A 22,857-nucleotide genomic window follows, 5' to 3' on the forward strand; every position below is an offset into this window, starting at 1 on the left:
ACAGTCATAACTTAATTTTAAAAGGGACAGTTTGACCTAAAAGATGCCACTTAGCTTGCTTGCCAAAAAAAAACATTTGAACATTTGAACTCAACATCAATGTCTCTTTCCAGAAATCATAACCAGGTTGCTCAAGATAATCCACCGACCTTGTTGTGAGCAGTTTTAATGTAGAAACGAATTTCTTTCTACCAAACTAAACCCGCTGTAAATATCTCTGCACAGAAGGAAACATGCATCACCACTGAGCTAGCTAAAGTTACAGCTCAGGCAAGGAGAGCGGCATTAATGGTTACAGTTTTTGGACTAAAATAACTTGTTTTTTAAAGCTCTATGCGAATTTCCCAAAATTAAAGGAAGAGCTGATCGAACTATATCTCGTAGTTAATTTCCGTTTGGGGGTGGCTCCTGCTCAGGAGGCAGAGCAGGTTTCGATTCCCCGTCTCCTCCAGTCTGCCGCTGTTTGGAGATATGGCGATCCATTTACCATTTGATGGTTGAAGCTTAAGTTCTACCTGGTGGCTTTTCATCTGATTCTCATCAGCTGTGCCAGCTCCACCTCACTCCTCCATGGCCATCATAGACACAGACACCTCGGTGCTGCTCCAATGGCAGGAGCCCAAAGACAAAGATAACATCCTGGGCTACTACCTGTACTTCAGTGAGGCAGGAAAAAATGAATGGAAAACTGTCAACAACAAGCCCATTACCAACAACAGGTAATGTGGACATATATTAAAAAATGCTGCAGTCAGTAGCCTACAGTAAAAAAAAAATGAACCTTGAACTATGTCTCTCCTCCTCAGATTCACAGTCCATGGCCTCAAGACCCGAGAGGAATATGTGTTCAGGGTGAAATCTGTGAGCAGAGCAGGAAACAGCAGCTATTCTCATGAGACCCAGCCCATCCTCGTCAAATCAGCCATTAGTAAGTCCCAAAATATTGAACAAAAATATTTTTTTAAGGATACAACTGAAGTATGCAAAGCTTTTACTGGCTGAGAAACTCATGGTTCCTCCTATAGGGCTTTATTTTAAAGCATGTAGTGTTCTAATGTGGTTAAATGTTGAATTTAGCAATGTGGGTATTGAAGTCATGAATACAGATAGAAAAATGTACTTATGTACTTGACATCAGAGAAATTTTCTGTGTGGGGTCAAATTAAACCAAAACACATCTTTTCTGGGCCCGGGAGATCAAACAATTTAGATTTGGGTTGGATCTTAAATCATGTTCACAAGACCTTTCCAAAGAGACTGTTTGTAGTTTTCTTTCAAAGCCTCAGGAGCCCTCTCTGAGAAGACACGTGGCATCTTCCACGTTGAAAAATGTGTTGTAAAATGCTTTCAATCAACGTATGGAAACCTTTAAAATGTTCACGTTAACTCACGACACTGTTCAATACTGCTGGTGTCATATTGTGCTCCTTCCACATGTCAGTCTCCATGTGTTTTGTTATGTGGCCTTCGCCAGTCAATGACTAACTGTTCATGGAGTGAATGCTTTCTAACACTGTTGTCTGTTTAGAGCTGTGTGGAGAAGAGCGCCTGACCCTTCTTACTTCCTGTGTTGCAGTCTCACATAATGTGCTCTCTGCCGCCTGCATTCAGTACAATGATGACTCATTTTGCATGCCACTCACTGCCGGAATATTCTCACATCTACGCTGCCACTCAGCCATTACCTGAGGATAAATGGCTCAAGTCCAATTCTTTGTGAGCAATACATTTTTATAAAAAAGATTGAGTTGAATATTTTCTTTCAGTCTCATTTATGAATGCTTAATATAAGCCCAGAGTTATGAATTTTCAACTGTAGGCAGGAGCTTCAGTCAGCCAGGGAGTTATTGTCATTTCTCGGTCTATTTAGCAAGAATGGGTGCCTGCTGAGATTCTCTCCTCCATCACCTCTACTTTGTCATTCCTTCTGCTTGTTCCAGACGTTCCTTCTGCTCCCTCCGCCATCGCCTTGCTGCTGTGCACTGGATCGGAGATGGTGTTGGGCTGGAGGGCCCCCGCCCGTAACGGGGGAGACCCTGTGCGTGGCTACTACCTGGACCAGAGGGAAAAGGGCATGGAAACGTGGAGAGAGGTCAACGTCAAGCCTGCCAAAGACAGACAGTTTAAGGTCAGCTCCAGTATGGTGCATTTATGTAGTAGTCCGCTAGCGGCATGGCTGTAAGGACAGAAATGTCAGTCAGTCAGTGATTCTACCACTTTGGTCCAGACTGAAATATCTCAACAATTGTCGGATTCATTGCCATTAAATTTTCAACAAACTTTCATGGTGCCTGAAGGGTGAATCATAATGAATTTGGTGATCTGCTGACTTCTCCTCAAGCACCAACATCAGGTCAAAAGAAAGTAAAAGTAAAACAAAGTAAACTTTATTTTAGTGCCGTACTGTTCCACCATTCATCCTCAGTACTCCGCTTAAAAAATTTTTATTTTATGACTTATCCAACCTGCGTAAGTTGTAATCCAACCCGGTGACAGCCATTTAAAGTAACTATAATAATTTTACTGTTTCATAACCAGTTAAAAATTCCTTTTAATACATTAAATTTAACCAAATACGTGGAAAACTATGATATTCACATCATCCTTAGCTGTACTTTTGTGCTAATAAGCAAATGTAAGTGCATTATGACATTATAACTTTATTAGCATTATACCTGCTAAACATCAGTTTGTTGTCAGTATGTTAGCATTGTCACTGTTAGTATGTTAGCCGGCAGAACCTAACCAAACAACGAAACCTGAATAGAAACAGAAAATAATAAGTGACAGCTTACTCCACATATGGTTTTTGTTGTCATTCGTAAGTTGAAACGATGGTCCAGGAGCAACATTAATTGTGATATAGCAACACGAGTCGCAAAGCAACTGCGAGATTGGTCAGTTGCAACAACGGTCCTGGAAGAACATAACTTATGATGTTCTTGGAGCAGCACCCACACAGCGATATCAGATACACCGCCTAAGTACGTCAGTATGTTAGACTTTTTTCTCATTATATTCATGAAGCAGTCCAGAAAGATTTTTTACATAATGCAGACATGAACTTGCAGTATCCATAATGAACAGTGTCTTTCCTGTTCACCGGCACAGAGTTAGAAATAAAGAAGTTATTTTTCAACTTGTGATGACAGCACTGAGAGAGGACTCATAAAAAATTCACAGAGTAAATACAACAAAGATAAATGTAGTCAGTGGTACCACAAAGGGATTACTTTTAATATAATTATACAAACATAAATGACCTCTCTATTTAGCAGTAGCCTCAAAATAATGGCAATATTGGCTAAAGCTCCCTCATCCATATTGGCTGTGTCACTAGGCAACAAGCAGTGTCCATGGAGACCTGGAGGAAAGTTCAATCTTAAACCTGTCTCAGTGAGATTACAGGTGCTCCGTAATTAGACATTGTGCAAACGTGTTACGTATGAATGGTTGTTTTTAGCTCCCGGAAAAAAAACAAAGACAAAGCTAATTAGGAAAGAAATGACTGTGCCACTATATCAAGATTAGCCCTACATGTGGTGAAGTGAAGTGTCTGGAGGACTGGAGACATCTTCCCCAGAAGGAACACTCTGATGAGAACATGCAGCTCCCCCTTTAGGGGTAAAGGAGCAATTTCAGCAACCCCACATCCTCAAAACGTGCATTCTTCACTTCCCATATGAGCTGTTTTATGCTGTTATTTTAATCAGGTTGCTGGCTTCCTGGATGCAAATTAGAGTAATTGAAATATTGATTGTGCTGAGATTTTGTGCTCAAGGCCTCTTTTTATGTTCCGGAGTGGAGCTGTGCAGAAACTGTGAATGACTTCACCGTGAAAGCTTCCAAAACTTTACTTGTTTGGAGCACACATCACTGCTTCATAAGAACAGAAAAACATGTGAACCTGTTGTTGATTTCTCTCTTTGGATTGAAATTCCACCACAAATCGTCAGTGCAGAAATAATTTACTGAAGTAGGAGTACCTACAGAAGTCTTCCATTTAAAATCCACTCAAAGGAGTGATGTATTATTATATAAAAAAATAGTGACTAATAGAAACTGACTCATTGGTGTAAATGCCAGTCCATTTTATAAAAAGATTGCCATTCCACTCTGACCCTGACAAAACCACATCCAGGTGTTTGTACAGTGCTATTCCTGTATTTGTGTGTAGGTTTTGTCAAAGATTGATCAAAAAGATCTCTAAAATGTAAGTACAGCTCCTGAGTAAAAGTACTTAGTTACCTTTCATCACTGCTAAAAGTAAATATAAATGGGATACTGCTTGATGATGGCTATGCTTGTCATGATGAAGCACAGGTCATAATTTCAGTCTCCAAAAGGCCACACCTGCCGAAGTTTCCTTGAGGAAAACGCACGCTCAGAACAGAGTTTGTTTGCTCAGTGGAGAATGGACATGAGTCACATTAATCAGATGCAGCCTGTTCGCCATCTAGTGGATGAAAGCTGTAATTTCTTTCACTTACAACCTTTGCATTTCTCGGGCTGGACTGTATATCGATCTGATAAGAAGGTTGTCGTTCTCCTTAAATGTGGTTAGAGAGGGATCTATAGATAATGAAGGGGGTGGTAGGTGGTGGGAAATTGGTTTTTAGATAGCAATTGTTATTACTGTGAAATGAGTTCCCTCTGGTTGTGTCAATTAGTTGCCAGGAGGGAGCTGAGAGCAGCAGCAGAAGTTCACAACTGTTCACGGAGGCGATAAGGGCCTTAAAGTCTAAGTGGCTGTGAATGGGAAGATCAATGCACTAGATCGATAAGGCTGAATCCCCTCTCGTCCCAAAGCCAAAGCGTCTCGGTGGCTCAGCAAAAAATGTTGTGGCTGCAGCAGCAGAGCGAATTCCTTGTAAAATGCCTGCTTTAGTCTGGAGGAGTGAACAACCAAGGACCTTTAGCTCCTGTATGATGTGCCAACTGAGCCGTGTTTTTCTTAAAACAGCCCAAATGCCAGTGTGCAGGAGTGAAGTTTATACTGCATCAAACAATGCTACAAAAAGCCCCAAAAATACAAAGTTGAGTAGGAGTAGTAGTAGTCAGACCTTTAACAAAAATCATAGACAAATGCTGTATTACAGTGGAGTAATCTGAAGGACTTGACATTTAAATTAGATGAATTAAGAAACTTCAACACTTCAGCTTGACTGGTGGATTCTACCTTAATTTCATTTAAGTTAATCAGCTTTTTTATGTCTGGTATATTTCCACAGGTTTGCAACCTGACTTCTGGACATTTCTACCAATTCCGTGTGTTTGCTGCCAATGTGGCGGGCGTCGGGAAGCCATCTGAGGCCAGTGAAGCTTTCCTGTGTGAGAAGTGGACAATGCCAGAGCCAGGTAGAGAGAGAATGTCACCTTCAGATCATTTCATTCAGAAAGTGTGTCTTGTTTGCCTGATACTGCTTCAGAAACTACTGAGCATCGCAGAGCAGCACAACTCGAACTTGAAGTGAAACAATTCCTGCAGACTCTCTGGTATGATTAGTTAAATATCCCCTCCAGACGTGTTTCTAAATGCATAAAATGAATAATAATTCCAAAAAAATGTCTAATTTCCTGGTTACAAAGTGACCTGTACTCCTTCTGCCTTATTAAAAAGTCCATAAATTATGAACATGCAAATATCTTTACTTTAAAAAGTTTAACTCTTGGACACAATGTTTTCTAATCCAGTGACAACTCAATTTTCAGTCTTTGTGCCCTGAATGTTTCAGGTTTCCACGTCGCATCACATCACTCTTTCATACACGTGTCAAACTTGAGGTGAAGATAAGCACAGAGAAGCAGATGAATGTGAAAACAGTCTTCTAGTGTCAAACTCCTAAGAAAAACATATTTTTCAGTTGAAGGGAAAGTATTTTCCTATCATTTCGCCCGCCATTACCACACTGACCTATATTTTCCTCTAAACTAACACGACATCGAAAAAAGTTTGCTGATCCTGTTTTGAAATGGAAGAGAACACCAACCAACACCAGTGAGGGTGTATTACCATACACAAATCTTTACTTTTTGTTTAAAATGACGCGGTTAGAAGTAAATATGTTCATCTAACAACAAATAAGATCAGGTCAAAATGAAGCACCAGAATAAAAACAGCTTTGGGTTGGTAAAGCGTCCCAAGCACAGCAACAAATTGAGAAATAAGAAAATGCAGGCAGAAGAAGAAGATAACACACCTAATCCCATCCGAGTCTCCCTCTCTGTCGGTTTCCATCTTGTTACGTCTTTTTTGTTGTTTTATCTTGCTTTGTCTGCCGTGCATGATATGCACTGAAATCAGTCTTGTGATGTGGGGAAGGCGATGTGCAATGATGCAAAATAAAAATATTCGATAATTCTCCTCAAATGCATTAAACCGAAAACGGCGAGCCTGTTTTGAAAATGAAAGGAGTAGAAAATACAGATATTTGTGTTAAAATGTAGGGAGTAAAAGTAAAAAGTTGTCAGAATTAATTGTCAAGTGAAGTACAGATACCTGAAAATCATACTTGCTTACTCTGCCTGTATGTAGCTCAAGAAGCAAAACCCAGGGCAAAAAAGTCTGCAAAGCACTTGGCGAACCTCTCACTGCTGTTCATTAAGCTCATTTCTTTGGGCGCATGGTAATAACTAAAATAAATTGATATTTTTATCAATTCCTCTCTTCGCTCATTTGGTCCAGACAGTAAGAGAATGATGTTTAGAGAGATATTAGTAAGAACATTAACCTGAAATACAAGTGAGGAGGCGTAAATAGGGTTGGAAGATTGAGATTCCCTGTGGAAAATATGCCCTCGCAGTATTATTACAAAGACACAGACACTAAGTGTATACAAGCACGCAGACACACACAGACTCACCCACAAAGTCATTCCAGTGTGCGGTGGCTCAGTCAAACAGCCCGGCAGTTCTGGCCCCGCTCATATCAGCTTCTTGTGACATTAATATTGAGAATGGAGAGAGGCTTTCTCACAAATGCCACTTTTAAAGCTCAGCTCATTAATCATCGCAAATGGGCTTTCCTCTATGCTGTTAATAATTTAAAAGTGACCGAAAATCATTAAGCAAATGAACTTCTACGTGCCGGCATGAAGTCAGTCGGGGTGGATTAAAGAAAGTCATTTCGACTTTACTCCTGTTTCTCACTTGTTTTGTTATGACATTTTGTTGGAAAGAACTCCTGTTTGGTTGGTTTTAATATGATCACAGGGAATACACTCAGAGCTGTATATTTTCCTTGTTTTTTCTTTTTCTTTTAGTTTATTTAACAGTTTATAGAAATGACGTTACAGTGGATTTTTGTTCCTCTGCACGTATAGCTCCTCTGCACAACAACACTGACCCTGACATCCATATAGCTTGTTCCTCTGACCCTTGCTCCTCCCTCTCAGGTTGTCCCTTTGACCTGGTGCTCCGGGAGGTGAGAAACAGCTCCCTGGTGCTGCTGTGGGCGGCTCCGTTGTACGAAGGAAGGAGCCCCGTCACTGGCTATCTGCTGGAAATTAGCCAAGGTGACGAATCAGACAGCTGGACTGCTTTGAACGAAAAGCCAATCAATGACACACATTACAAGGTGAGCGAAGCTGTAAAAAACGTTTACAAGCTTCAGTTTGAGATAACAGAAAGATAAAGACATAAAGTACACTCGTTTATTATGTTTCTTTCATGATCCATTATTAGAATTTTTCCATTACCCGATTTTACAGGGCAAACAATTCCTGTTGTATAAAGTACGAGTGCATTTAATAGCTCTAAGTGCCGGTAAATCATTATTCTAGCAGTAACTTGAAGTGCTCCAGTATTTCATGCCTGTGTTTCTTTGGGTCCAAATGTTTAAATAATCGTTCTAAATTATGACAGTGATCCGTAAAAATTTGATGTGTTTTTTATGAAATCCAGGTGTCAGGTCTCCTGGCAGGTCAGACCTACCGTCTCCGTGTGTCGGCTGTCAATGAGGCCGGAGTGGGATGTGCTTCCCTGCCCACCGAGCCAGTCACTGCTCAGACCCAACCAGGTCAGCCGTCATGTCTCCAGAGATACGAATACTGTAATAAAAAAATCACCTCCGAGGCTTGTTGGAGGTGCTAGAGAGGTGTTGCAGCTAAGATACAATATGTAACGATAGGAAAATGATTCACACACTGCAACCTGTGTAATGGTTATTTAGTGAGAAAAATTAACATTATTTTTGGCTTTTGGTAAATGTAGTAACAAATAGCAGTTAGTATATGGTGACTCATGTAGATCACAAAGCAATGCATTAATAAATGAGAAAATACATTAATATATACAGTTTATGCACAATGTGCAGGAGCTAAATATAATTAGCAGCATTTGCTAACACTGTAGGATTTCCTCCCACAGTCTCAGGAATTAGCTGATGGTGTTGCAGCACATTTCAGACTATTCTGAAAATATGAGCTGTAACAACCGACTCTTTCATCCCCAGGCACCAAAAACATTGAGATTGGGGTGGACGATGACGGTTTCATATTTCTGGGTTACGAGGCTGCGGAGATGAACGACGAGAGCAAGTTCCTCTGGAGCAAAAACTACTCAGAGCCAATCGACAGCGGCAGAGCTCAGGCAGAAACTGAGAAGAATCGGTACGGTTGTTCACTTGCAAAATGGACTGTATGTCTTTACTTGTTCGAATTGCAGGGAATCTGTGGCAGTCTGCATGAAAATGTGAGAAAATTGCATCTCAGTCAAGGTCTCTGTGCTCGTCACACTTCAAGCGCCATCTCTTGTTAGTTCAGCAGTGACCCAAAAAATGCTGTTTACCCTGCAACTTTATATTAATATGATGTAAACACAGCGATTACATTAACTTTAGATGTGGTCTGGGTTTATTGAATTTGGTTTGTAAAGGAACATTTTTTGAGTATTTCTCCAGCCTCTTTGAATTATTCCTCCTCGTAGCTTGAGGCAGGACATGCATAGTTCCACTCAGTGACAGCATGTAAGAAAAGGATTTAATTTAAAGTCCAGCTGGCTGAAAGTCATTGAGTCAACACTCTTGGGCCAGAAAGCCGGGTGAAGTCTGATGGCTGACAGCACAAAACAGCGCTTCCCCTGTGCTGCAGGGTAGACAGATAAACAAGAGGCTGAAGATGCTATCTCAATGTATGTATCTGTTTTTCAATTTGTCCATCAGGTCGCTCCTCACCTTCACAGACCCCTCTGAGGAGGATCTGGGTCTCTACACGGTGGAGATGAGCGACAACCCAAACCTGTCGTCCAGCTACGACTTCACTGCTGAAGGTAAACTGAAACAGAGCACAAGGTCAGGAAACTGTCTTGTCTGAGTGTCTTGTGTCTGAGTGTCTGAGTCTTGTCAATGACAAGAGTAGAGTTCAGCTCAGCTCAGTCTCTTGTTGTTTGAAAAAGCCGACGGCAGCAGGAACAGTAGGACTTTTTTTAATTTTAAGGGTTATCAAGCTTTTCTCTCAAGCAAATAATTACACCCCACAAAACCAATTCCAGAAGGTCACACGTATAACAAGGCATATGTTCTCAATCAGCTCTCAGCTCTAAAAAGGAGCCAATGTTCTCTTTACTCGTACTTTAACAATATGTAGGTATTACAAAATGTGAGTCCTGATCAAACTTTAATTAACCTTCAGCTACTGTTTTACTTCTTTTCAGACCTTGAACGCCTCAAAGAGCTCAGCTGGCAAGTCAGAAATCCATGTAAGTACCAAAGACATTGTAGTGTGTCATGGTGAAAGGTGCTCATCAGCTGGTATCAGAGTAATTCTCCTCAGTAAACGTAAAAGTATTGTTGGTATTTGTGCACTGATGTATTGACTTGCAAATACAGCACTTTCAGACACATAGTATAAAGACAAAACAAGGTACAGATCAGTAGTTTACAGTTGATTAAAATCTGTACATACCTTCTTTTATTTTAATTATTTGAAGGTCCCATGTTGGAAAAAGTGAGATTTCAGTGTCTTTTTTGATTATACCGCAGATTTAAACAAGCCACAAGGACTTCTGTAAGGTTGTGATGTTAGAATCATACAGTCGCCACCCCTAGCAGGATTATGGTTGCAAAAACACCAGCAGAGCTGTTGCATATACACAGTGTGTAGTCCTTGCTCAGACCTGTTAGAGCTGACCAATCAGAGAAGACTAGGCTTTTCAGGAGGGGTGCCTTAAAGAGACAGGCACTAAAAATAATGTGTTTTTTTTACATTAAAGCATGTAAACATTTTCTAGTAGACACCCAAAATAAAAGTATGAATCTGAAAATGAGCCTAATATGGGACTTTTTTAGCATTCTGCATTGATTAAATGATCATTTGATAACATTTAGCATATCCTGAACTGCTCTGTGTTTGGTTTGGTTTGGCAGTAATAGCTCTGAAGACAGGCTGGCAGGTTGAGGTTTCCGAGAAAGGTGATGTACGTCTCTGGCTTCAGACAGAGAGTCTGAGTAACAATGCTGAGCTCCGTCTCATCTTCAATGACCGAGAAATCTCCAGCACTCCGGTAAGAATGGCAGCGCAGGTTAGAGAATTTATTTCCCATTGTTGCAAAAATAAAAACTTCATGCTGGAAGTTATTTTGGATGAAAGGATCCACCAAACAGCATGTGTTATGTTTCTGAATTCTGGAAAAGCATTTCTGTTTAACAGAGGTTGCTCGCTGTTACTCTCGTTCTTTGAACACCTGCCAAAGCCCCTTAACCTTGTCATCCTGCCGCTCCTTGAATTGCTGACTTCATGGCTGCCAGATCAGGGTAGAACGGCGATGATACAATTCTGTAAAATACTTTTTCTTTATCCCTGTAATCATCTTGTGAGCTCATCAGTAATTTTGCCAAGTTAGATTTAGAGTTAGATTTTCTGTATGGCCGCTAAGAACGATGCCATGCAACTCTACAAATCTCATATAACATCCGCGTGTGGCTGCATGCTTCTGTGTTTATGACAAGCCACTGTGAATCAAAAACAGCTGTTAGTGTTTTAATAAACATCCTGGAATGCAGGAAATTGAGGCTGTCAGCAAAGATGAAGAGCAGGTGTGCAAGACAGCACAGAGGTCTGTGAACTGAGCTCATTTCACAAAGTGTGGGAGACAGGAGGATCAACTGAGCTGAAGGTGGAGAAGGAGCCCACATCTGGCCCATGTGTCAGCTTTGGTTAGATACCAAAGTAAGGCAAAGGTGGGATGAACAGTCGATTTTGGAAAAGCTCTCTTCAAGCAAACAGTATTCAGGGTAGTCAAACAACAGTCAGTTTGTCTTTAATATTGAGCTTCTTGTACTTTGCATGATATGTGCCACACAGGAAAACAATACAGTAAACAATGTGTTTCTTGGTTGTAATAAATAAAAGTAAAAAATCTGTAGATAGAACAAGTGAAAAATGTCTGAAAACAAGTGTCTAAAGCTCATTGAAATGCTACTTTCTAGGCAAGGCAAGTTTATTCATATAGGTTGCCTTTTATATCTACATAACCTCCTACATAAACTCCCATGTTTCTACAGTAGCCCAGAATGGACAAACCAAACACTGGCTTTGAAGGGGGCGTTTTTTTCTTGTTTTAGCAGCCATCACGTTCTCCTACACACTTAGAAGGTGAGGCGAGGGGTATTCAGTTGGTTGCAATATGCAACAGCATCACTAGATTCCACTACATCCTACACACTGGACCTTTACTCATATTAAGGATAAATACCCTCTTAGTGTATTTCCTATGAGCCCTCATGCTGAAATTGCATTCAGTGTGTGGTTCACATATCTCCAAAATGACCTCCAGGTTCATTTACCTTCATAATACAGCTCAGTGAAAGCCATAACTATTTACAACACAAACAAAAAGCAATTTCATAAACACTCTGACCGTATTATTGACAATGTAATGTAATGCTACAACAAGAACAAACAGAACATGGCGACGCAGTGATTTCACCGCCTGATTTAAAGACCTAAAATAAAGCAACAGTATTATCATCAAGGAACATAAAGTGAATGTGAACAGTCGTCCTCAGCGCTGGTATATGTTATGACACCAGGCTAAAAATAATCAGCCCTGCCGTCAAGGTCGTTGAACCATGCACTGATGTGTCCACAGAGGGAAAAACAAACACAAGGCAGTATATTTATTGTGGTTTCACAACTCTGTCAGATACGTTTTGTGTGTCTGCTCGTGTTTGTGTGAGGCGCGCGACTGTTTTATATTCAGCGGCCACCATTCATCGCAGCTCGTATTTCATTTTCATTTATTCCATTATTTCCCAGTATCAGAGCTCCATCGGAACAGTACTGATTACCCGTTATTTCTAAATGATCACAGCTGAGGTTTGCGAATTCAAAAGCCATTTGGCTGATTAGGGCCCTTAGGCTTGCCATACATCACAAATCACATCCAGCACTGAGGCCGATCAACATGCAAGGCGTGCACTTATCTTGATGAACATAAAAGCCATGAAAATGAGCTCAAAAGCTGCTTCCTGTGTGTCTCTGTTTGTGTCTCCATGTTTGTGTGCACACGTAGAAAACGGAGTATTTCATCTTCAGCACGTATTTGTCATTTCACACTGATTCACACTTTACTCTCTCTGTATGACGAACCGTCTGCACAGAGGATTACAAATGGTATGTCTATGTCTGCCCGCCATCTGGGATCATCTGTCTGCATACGAGCTAATATGTGCTGTACGTGTGGCAATGCTTGTTTGTTCTGCTGCAGCGCCGTAAGATCAACTTCGACAAGGCCAAAGGTCTGGTGGAGATACTGTTTGATCAGCTCTCGCAGGAGGACGAGGGCTCGTACACGGCTCAGCTGCGGGACGGCCGCGCCAAGAACCAGCTCACTTTGGTCTTTGTGGATCAAAGTAAGTCACTCACTCACACACCACTGAGGTGTCGTGTTGGTTTTTGTCACAGGACAGAATGAAAGACGAGCACAAAGGTAGAGGAACAACAGAACAGAACAGGTGTCATGACATCTCACTAGCTCAATTTACACTAACACAGAGTCTATATGTTATCTTTGCTTCTTTAATGTGACGTTTTTCCTTTAAACAAGAAGTAACGTTGAGACTATGATCTGTAGATACCATCGAAGACACGAGGTCATGTTCTCTATATTCATTTTATGGGAATTTTGGTAACTCTAGCAACCATCCTACATATATGAACTAACTCCAGTATATTTAAGAGTCAATGTATTTAAATAAATAACTAGTTCAGCATTTCCCCAGCACATTTGTATTCCTTGCACAGTAGAGAAGCCCTTGAACACTTAGCAATTCATATTGGTAAAGAAAGTTTGCTAAAAGAAAAAAATAATCATTGAAAGGCCCTCAGAGAGACACGTTTAAGGCTCGTTATTCTTTCTTTTATTCAGGAAAATGCCATGAAGTCAGTTTTTAGCATTGTGTACTTTGAATATTAAATAAATGAATGAAAAAAAAACCTCTGCATTTTCACCCCTGGTTTTCACTGAGTGACATCACTTGGGGCAGTTTATTAGATCACATGCAGCTTCCTCTGGAGCCACAAAAGGCTTTATACTACTTTTTCACATATGCAGTAGTACTCCTCAAGACCTGTAAACACTATTTAACGTGGTCGGTCTCTAATTTTTGTGAGTATAGGGACATAAAATCCAGGTGACAGTTGTTCTAAACTGATCTGCTCCTGCTCTCGTATTTCCGTGTATTTTGAGTGAAGCAGTAAAATGATTAGCATAACTCGGCACACCAATTTCGGACAGAATCGAACCGGCGCTGTTGCAATTTCATGGTGTGCATCTTAATCACTCGACAACCGACTCCTCCAAGGGCAAGATTCTTCTTCAATATAAATCAGAGGGAAATCAGTTATGGAGAAAAATGTAGTTTTTTGATAAGAGTGATAGAGTTGCAAGAGTTTAAAAATGTGCTGCATGAGGTCACATTAAGGATAGTGTGTCTCTGTAAATAACAGTTTTTCATGGTGCAATTACTCCTGAACGGCAAATATCTTATCTTCTTAATTGCCTCATTCGTCCTCAACAATTAGAGGATCTAATTTGTGTGACAGTGACTTCAGGAAAGAAAAGTTTTTTATATTTCATTGGAGATGAAAAATGATCCGATACTTATCTGTTCTCGTCTCATCTTGCTGTGTAAGACTTATTAATAACCTGTGCTGTTATGGTCCTTTTTTTAATGATATTTTTGTTAGGTTTTGCTGTTTGTTTTTAGCGAGTTGAGATGTTTTTGTGCTGTGATGTTTGTGTCTCTGTCAGAGTTTCGTCAGACGCTCGCCCTGGCCGATGCCAAACGACACGATCATAAGAGAAAGTCTGGTGAGAAGTCTTCAAACATCACTAACATACTGTATCACAAACACAATGAGAGCCTGATCCTGCTGGGCTCAAATCAAAGTCTCATTGTAGTTTATATTCTGTGAGTGTTTAACCAACAGCTGAAACAATACCTGTGCTGTTCCAGTGTATTATATGGTGAGCGAGTGATGCCGCATTGTTTAGAGAGATACAAACACGACTCGCTTTCATCTCATTCCAAAGTCGAAGATTACATCCGATAGTTGCAAAAGCTTTTTGATGATTTTTGTGGCACAGAAAGAAAATAAAAGAAACTGAAGAGAAAGAAAGAAAGAAAGAAAGAAAGAAAGAAAGAATTACTACTGAACTGTGCTACTGAACTCTCCGATGTGATAAGGAGAAGCTTTATTATGTGTAGAGGCCAACATCCCAGTGCCCGCTTGTACAAACAGACTTTCTCACACCATGTTCACTATTCGTCCATGTCCTAAGTCCATGTGAGACTCAGAGTCCACATTTTGTCTATTACCCTCAGAAATATGATTGAAACCAAAGTGGTAAACATGTTTACTTCTTGGGTACTGCCTTCTTGAGTCTCCCCCGCTTATTTGAGCCAGCTGTCACTGTCACTGCTCTGGTTTGTCACACAGCCATAACTTGCTCTAATTGCAGTAAATTGACAAATTATGATGCATTAGCGTCTGATTGGTTGCTCTGAATGAATTATTGCCTGATGGTCACTGTTTCTCAGTACGGATGAATAATCATGTGTTCTGTTTTCCAAGGACCCTATTTCCAGGACTACTTGTCATGGAGTGTAAATGAGGATTGTGAACTGATTATAAAGTGCAAGGTACATTTTTACATTTTACAGAATACGTTTAAAAATGGCAACAATAACAGAACATATCTGCCGTCATATTAAGAGCCCAGGCATGTGTAATCTTTCATTATTATTCATGAAATTTGCTGTCACTAAACTCACAGATCATTCAGAGACGAGATGCTTTTCTGTTTTTATTAATACTTACTGAAGGCATTTAGGGATGCACCATATTGAAAAGCATATGCTGATATTTTTCAACTTATCGTGGCCAATTGCCGATGCTGATATATGTGCATATTTTTTCTAACGTATTGCAGAGAACATTGAGTGTCCCTATATTGGTCACATTCCCCAAAATGTCCGTAACACATTATGTTAAAACACTGATTACAGCAAAGCTGATGCTTTTAATCAACACACTGTAGATCCATTTGACTAGTTAATATTGGATATTAGAGGATAGCCTTGACACTTTTGTTGGTATGGTATGTCTCTCCATATGCAGGTGACAAATACAAACAAGGACACGTCTCTCAAGTGGTTTAAAGAAGGCACTGCGGTGACCCCAGTTGTGTATGACCAGTCTTCAGGTGTCAGCACACTCACCATCACACAGGTATCCACAACAGACTTAACACTGTATTATTTCGAGATAATCCCAGATTCACCTTGGAATGACTTTTAAGGTTAACCTGGAAAGAAAAGTTGAATTACAAGTATTTTCTCTATAGCTATCAATATTTCATGTGAGAAGCTATGAATGTGTTTAATTTTAATATGGTGGGTGGTTTTTTCCATCAGGTTACGAAGAAAGAGTCCGGCTCATACAGAGCGGTGGTGTCAGACGGGAGAGGAGAGGATGTCAGCACCTTACAGTTACTGGATGATGGTGAGACGTGACCTCGTCACCTGTGAACAAAACAACAATCTCCATTTGTGTGCATTTCACTCGCTGCAAATTTTCCATCCATGACAGAAGTGAGGCGATTTTTTTATTTTTCCCTTCTTATCTTGTTACGCGTCCTCAGCATTCAGCTCGGCCCCTCTAATCTTGCATTCAGTATTTATTGAGTACCAAAAGCAATATAAACGTTGTCTGAAAGCTTAATTGTTCTTTTTATTTGCAGAGTATGACAAGCTTCTCCAGCAGCTGAGTAAACAGTGTGGTGAGTTATTCACAGTTGGAAGCTCTTCTTTACAGAACAACCTTTGTGAAATGTGCCAATGACTTGAGTTTGGGCAACAGCTGTTGGGAACAGGATAATACAACTGAAAGCCATGTTAATTAATTGCAGTGTGTGTTTCAGAATATTACTGTGTTGAGCTCCCCAGACTGTGTTTTAAACTGCCAAGGAAACTAAAATGTATGCAAATAATAAGAAGCTCAGCCTTCTTTCTCTCTGTGCATCTCTGCAGCAATGTCAGCCAGCCCACTGAAGATTGAGAGCACCGCTGAAGGTTTCAAGCTCTACTGCTCACTCAAATACTATATAAGCTACATGAAGACCAGCTGGTACTTCAAGTGAGTCGGCATGCAGAGCCACCACTCTGACCTAACAACCTGTGTGCATCTGCTGCCGAGGAGGAAGTTTTCCAAACTTAACTTATATTCTGTATGAGACCAAATGTAAGTAGGTCATGAATAAAAAATGTTGAAAATCCTGATGTGCAGGAGCACGTGCACAGAAACACAAATGAAAAGTTGCTTTAAATGTATGATGGCTTCAGAATCATGTAACAGTGTGGACACTTTAGTTACTGCAAGCCACAGAAACACTGTAAACGCCAAAGAAAGGATGATGCACACAGTTCTGTAGAGCTCTGTGGCAGCTGTCTCTCTGGCTGGAGAGGTACTGCAGTTAATCAACAAGGACAAATCATACACCCATAACAGAAGCCAACACACTGGCCTGACATACAAAACTCAATGGTGTTAAGAGGTATATTAAATTACTGTGACATTTCTCTTCACAGTGGCAAATTCTGGGGCTCATTCACTAAAGTTCAGCCTCTAAAATGCTTAATAAAGTTCAGCCACTAACAACTTTAAAAGTCAAGCATGTAAATGTGAGAGTGGAGATGGATTTTGATCTCTGCATGCAAATGTTCTCAAATGGCAGCTATTTAAAATTCTAGATGAGGCCTAACGTTTTCAAATGTATTTAATATATTGGTCTAAATTTAGGATATACAGTATGTGTATAAAATGAATAACAAGACAAAATACAATCAATAAAAACATGGGATCTTGGGTATAAATATCTCACTATGTGTAAACATCACGTAGTTTCAATAAAGATTGGGAACAAGTCGAAACAGAAAATATAACATACTGTCATACAGTGTGAAATACAACCTTACAACCTTACAACCTTAGGCAAGGCAAGTTTATTTATATGGCACCACTCCGATGTAGAAATACTACCAAAATAAGACATTAAGAAAATGTTAAAATTGCATTTAGAGACATTAAAGACAAGAAATTAAAGTTAATTAATTGTTACAGATAGAAAATGCATTTAAAAGATAATAAAAACAAAAGTAAGCAAATTAAAAAAAAATCAACTTATTTGAAAGCCACAGTAATCAAATGTTTTAAAGCATGATTCAAACTATTTAAGGAGGGAAATATGAATAACCTGTATGTTAAGGTGGAGCATTACCTAGAAGAGATAGATGAATGTGCCATTATTCAAAAGAACTGCAGTATGTGTAATAAAACATAAAAATTACATGGTTTAGGGTGTAACTGTTTTTTTTAGCCAGGCTACTAGCACCACCTGCTGGGTAATTTAAGTATAGCCATTAAATAAAAAAGTTAACAAGCAACTGAAGAAGATCTGAACAATGTGATAATAATTACTTTATATATGTGTTTACAAAGTGATTTGACAGACAAAGCAAAAACAGGACACTCAGGAAGACAATGTGACAGAGGACCAAACAGAAACAAGTCCAGACTGAGGCGAAGTAGAAAGCAGAAGAAAATGCAGACTGTAACTGCACTTTTATTTTCCAACTTCTTTTCGAGCAACCTAACCTTCCACTAATCAGAAGGTCAGCTGCACATTGAGGCGTTCTTGGTACTGAGTGGGCTGCCATCAGTGTATGAATGTGACCAGTGTTGTAAGCGCTTTGAGTAAACGGTGTTGGTATTTATTCTTTGCATTGAACTGATCCTAACTACTAGCAGCACTATGCAGACTAACTCTGGTGACCAAAAGCAGGAGTAAATCCATGACATGCTTGTTTTTTTTAGTAAGGAGGATCTTAAAGCATATGTAACAGTCTCAAAAGGTTTATCTGTGCTCTCTTCCGTGCAGAGAGAAGAGGATTGACCAGGAAGCCAGAACAAAGACTGGCAGCAGCATGCAGAAAGTCTGGATTGAAATCTGTAACCCGACAGAGAACGATAAAGGCAAATACACCTTGGAGATGTTCGACGGCAAAGAGACACACAAGCGGTATCTCGACCTGTCAGGACAAGGTGGGTAGAGATGAGAAGTGACAGGTTGTGTGATATGAAGATATTTATGTCAGTCTTGATCATGGTTATTATCATTTTCAACAGTCTTCGCTGATGCCTTGCTGGAGTACCAGAGGTTGAAGTAAGTGCTGCACTACATGTAGCGGATGATGATGCGTGTAGCATGGCCTGCTGTGACACTAACAGAAAACAGAGCAGTCAGAGGTAATAGACTATTATTGAAAACTACTCAGAGAACATCTCAGCGTAGATTGTTGTTACCTGACACTGTGCGGCGTCGTATCGATTTGACCCTCTGTTTTCATCCCTCAGGCAAGCGGCCATTGCTGAGAAAAGTAAGTCACAGGTTATTTGTTATTTTCTGTCCACAACAAGTTTTAAAAGATCCTACAGTGGATGTCAACAGAGGAGTGATAGTGATTTGTTTTGTTTCAGATCGAGCCAAAGTAACAAAGGGTCTTCCAGATGTTGTGGCCATCAGGGAGGGCAAGGTACGACACTGTCTGAAAAACATATTAGAAACACAATCATACAGCGTTGTGATATTACCAACATCCTTTTGTGTGAAGTAGGTGTGAAAGAATCAGATCAATGACCCTTTCTATGACCCATCATTTCATCCTCTCTTCAGTCTTTGTGTCTGACTTGCTTCATCGACGGTGATCCAGCCCCGGAGATCTTCTGGCTGCGGAACGACAGGGAGATCGTCGACCAGAACCAATTCACCATCACTAAGGAACCCAAGTGCAGCACCATCACTGTCCACAACGTCAACATGGAGGATTCTGGAAAATACAGCATCTTTGTGCGCAACAAGTTTGGCTCTGAAACCGTCGATGTGACCATCAGCGTTTACAGGCACGGGGAGAAGCCTCCAGCAAACGCTGTGGAGATGGGTTAAAAAAGCCTGCAAAATGAGTCAGAAATTAATTTTCTGAAGGGGTTTTAGGCTTGAGATAGATAGATAGGTGACATCCACTCTCTACTATAAAGAGAGGAGTGGAGGTGGATGGATCTATAGATGGTGTGATGGAATGATGGTGGATATTCATGTATTAGGAAACTTATTGAGCGTGATGAAACTTTATTTAGCATTGGAAAAATGTCCGCTGAGACTTAATCAAAAATGTAATCCCCTATCATCTGCAAACTGTCTTATAATTGAAATACCATAAAAAATGTCATACTCAGGCTTCTCCTGTGATGTAGATGCAGAAATGCATATTCCTGTTTGTCAAACTCCTTCAGCTGACTTCATGGATGTTTGTTTCTTCATTAAATGAAAACTTCTGACGAAGACATAACACATTTTATCTAAATACATACGCAATGAAACACACCATTGCCTATTTCCATACACTCAAGGATTTGTGGTACAGACTTGTTCAGGGAGTTATGGTAGCTACCGTTAGCTAACATTAAGCTGGAGGTAAATCAATTAGCAAGCCTAAATATTGCTTTATAACTGACATTACAGAGGCAGTCTGCTGACTTTGACTCTCCCAAAATATAATGTAACAGTAGCATAGTAGAGGAGAGTCAAAGGCAGAAAACTAGCTCTGTCGCTGATGTTAACACCAGCTAACAGTAGCTGCCACAAGTGAGCAGCTGCTTACTGTAGTTAATGTTAGCAGACATTAGCAGGAAGCTAATCAGTTAGCAAGCTTGGATATTGCTTTATAACAGCATTACAGAGGTAGTCTGCTGAGGTTGATTCTCCTCTACATGTAGCCCTGTTACATTACAGTTTATCATTTACCCATATTTGATATTTGTCACTTGGTGTCATGGCCGTTCTCCAGTAAAAGTTCACACTTTCTCCCTTTAAATGTTCCCTCAGCAGTCTTGTTGAATCAGATGTGTCGTATATATGTGTGTGTAGTAAATAAAGCAATTTCAAGTGATTTTCACAGCTGTATTTATTTATCGGCACTTACAAATATTATATTTCATCTTAATATTCTACTACTACTATATTCCAATTAATGATCAACTATTAAAGACAATGTAGACTGCAGCTTTCTTTGTGAATGTTTTTGCAAGCAGAGATTTTGTCTTGCACTTAAAAAGCAAACAGTCCGTCGTGTCGTTAACCCCACTACTGGGTCAGGTAGATTCCCTTTAGGGGGTTCAATGGCACGCTGCAGAAAGGTTGCAGAAGTTCTTTAAGTTCATGTTGGATAAAATGTTCCAAGGAGTCCTGAAGTTAAACATGGCCAACGCTCAGTGTATGCTTGTGTATTAATTAAATCATTTTCTGATTATGATTCTGAGCATTTCCCTCCTCAAACACTCAAATGAACCTCACAGTAAACAACGGTCATGATTTATTCTTGTTCCTGTTCTTTCTTTGTATTGATCTACATTTTTTCTGAAGCTCCTGAGCACAAAGTGACAAAAAAAAAAATCATCTAAATTAATCTTTGTTAGAAGTTGAGGTTCGGCCAAACAGGAGTAAGTGAACTCGAGGTTGTTCAAACATCAGCGATTACCTCAGAGGGGTTTGTTACTCATTAGACATAGACTTTCCTGTATAAGAAGGAGCACCACTACAGTCACATCCTTCACATTGTGTTGAGTTTCACACAGCTGTCACAGCCTCCAGCCCGACTTGGTAAAGGAGAATCCAGATCTTCTAGAAAACATGGACTTCAACGGAACATGGCAGGTCTACGCCCAGGAGAACTACGAGGAGTTCCTCAGGGCCATGGGTACGAAAAACAAACCAGAATATACAGAAATCTATTACCTTTTAAAACATGAGCACGCAGTGGCTATTTTGATTTGCAGGAATTAACACAAACACGTGTGATTTGCTTGGCAGAGCTTCCCGCAGATGTGATCAAGATGGCCAAGGACATCAAGCCAATTACTGAGATCAAGCAGAGCGGAAGCGACTTTGTCATCACCTCCAAGACCCCCGGAAAGACTGTGACCAACTCCTTTACCATCGGCAAGGAGGCTGAAATCACCACCATGGACGGCAAGAAGCTCAAGGTTTGATTTACCTCTTTTCTTTGCAAGCTTCAACATGTTTTTAATGTAATATCAGCGTTTGGTAAAGCAGAATTCTGTTATTTTGTGTACAGTGTCTCACAAACTCTATTATTTGTGCTGCTGATGAGGATAATGTGCATGTCAGTGTTTGCTTTAAAAGTTTTTTTTGCATGTTTTTGAATGTTTGTGATGTGTATTGTCTTCTTCTCTTATTCCCAGTGCATTGTCAATATGGAGGGAGGCAAGATGGTTTGCAAAACCGGCAAGTTCTGCCACATCCAGGAGCTCAAGGGAGGAGAGATGATTGAGGTCCGCTAAATCTTACCAGAAGTGAATGTTTTACCTCAATGTATCATAATCTTAAATATGGTCATTTATACTCCCTTGTCCTCTTTCAGACTTTGACCATGGGCTCAACAACTCTCGTCAGGAGGAGCAAGAAGATGTAACCTGGGCAGTGAAGAAAACCGATGTCTATTTAAATAAAAGTGATGCTTCATACACGTGACTTGCTTTTTCTTTATTGTGCAAACACCCGTGCATGGCTCTCTTTGCAAAGGCCTACTACTCCCAGAAAGTACATTTACTCAAGTACTGTACTTGATTATTTACATTACATCACCTTCTACTTCCACTCCACGACATTATAGAGGCAACTTTTGCACTTTTTACTCACTACATTTTTTTTGACGGCTTCAGTTGCTAGATACTTTGCAGATTGCACCCTGCATCAGAACCAAAGCCGTGCATTCAAATTAGTTTTCTTTTAAGATTCATCTGCAATCTGATTAGAAGAAACTGATTCTGATAATCAGAAGAATGCTGATTATCATCTAACCATATTAAACTGTTTATACATACATGCAAATATATATTACTTTTACTTTTGATACTTAGGCCTATGTAATATCAATTATTTTAAACTCTTACTCAAGTACTTACCTGATATCATTACTTTTACTGAAGTATAACTTTAGGGTACTTTTTACATCATTGCCTACTCCCAACATCTGTTTCACACTACTCAAAATTACTTAGGGACATTTTAGTGTTTCACTTGATTGATTGTTGAATTTCTATTTTGTGAATATTTTTGGTCTTGCGACACATTTCATTTGACTTTTTTTGCTTATCCATGCACAAACCATGCATATATGCAGCTATTTCCCATTATCTCTAACTAAGTTTGAGTTGTGTGTGTATATATATACATCATACATACATATACATATTATATATAAAGATTTACTGTATATAT

General features: G+C 39.9%; 2 protein-coding genes across 4 annotated transcripts in view; both read left to right on the forward strand.

Annotated features, from left to right (window-relative positions):
• The window catches only part of myom3 (myomesin 3), a 58,729-nt gene extending 38,223 nt beyond the window's left edge, over positions 1-20,506 (forward strand). For all 3 annotated transcript variants that reach the window (XM_084357704.1, XM_084357705.1, XM_084357706.1), the window contains 22 exons: positions 545-719; positions 807-928; positions 1,941-2,128; positions 5,232-5,358; positions 7,395-7,576; positions 7,903-8,017; positions 8,453-8,609; positions 9,161-9,267; positions 9,652-9,696; positions 10,364-10,500; positions 12,706-12,850; positions 14,251-14,310; positions 15,075-15,142; positions 15,621-15,731; positions 15,917-16,004; positions 16,243-16,281; positions 16,532-16,637; positions 18,439-18,602; positions 18,687-18,723; positions 18,915-18,937; positions 19,038-19,093; positions 19,234-20,506. In XM_084357704.1, coding sequence (XP_084213830.1) covers positions 545-719; positions 807-928; positions 1,941-2,128; positions 5,232-5,358; positions 7,395-7,576; positions 7,903-8,017; positions 8,453-8,609; positions 9,161-9,267; positions 9,652-9,696; positions 10,364-10,500; positions 12,706-12,850; positions 14,251-14,310; positions 15,075-15,142; positions 15,621-15,731; positions 15,917-16,004; positions 16,243-16,281; positions 16,532-16,637; positions 18,439-18,602; positions 18,687-18,723; positions 18,915-18,937; positions 19,038-19,093; positions 19,234-19,503 — 2,522 coding nt within the window. In that variant the 3' untranslated portion in view covers positions 19,504-20,506. The remainder of the gene's footprint in view (positions 1-544; positions 720-806; positions 929-1,940; positions 2,129-5,231; positions 5,359-7,394; positions 7,577-7,902; positions 8,018-8,452; positions 8,610-9,160; positions 9,268-9,651; positions 9,697-10,363; positions 10,501-12,705; positions 12,851-14,250; positions 14,311-15,074; positions 15,143-15,620; positions 15,732-15,916; positions 16,005-16,242; positions 16,282-16,531; positions 16,638-18,438; positions 18,603-18,686; positions 18,724-18,914; positions 18,938-19,037; positions 19,094-19,233) is intronic.
• A 495-nt stretch (positions 20,507-21,001) lies between these two features.
• fabp10a (fatty acid binding protein 10a, liver basic) lies at positions 21,002-22,103 on the forward strand. Its single transcript, XM_084356981.1, has 4 exons — positions 21,002-21,313; positions 21,427-21,599; positions 21,819-21,908; positions 21,998-22,103. Exons 1-4 carry the CDS (start codon positions 21,247-21,249, stop codon positions 22,046-22,048), a joined length of 381 nt encoding a protein of 126 aa, XP_084213107.1. The 5' UTR covers positions 21,002-21,246; the 3' UTR covers positions 22,049-22,103.
• Positions 22,104-22,857: the final 754 nt, after the last annotated feature.

This window comes from Pagrus pagrus, assembly GCF_965226575.1.
Source record: "Pagrus pagrus genome assembly, chromosome: 7".
Classification (NCBI taxonomy): Eukaryota; Metazoa; Chordata; class Actinopteri; order Spariformes; family Sparidae; genus Pagrus; species Pagrus pagrus.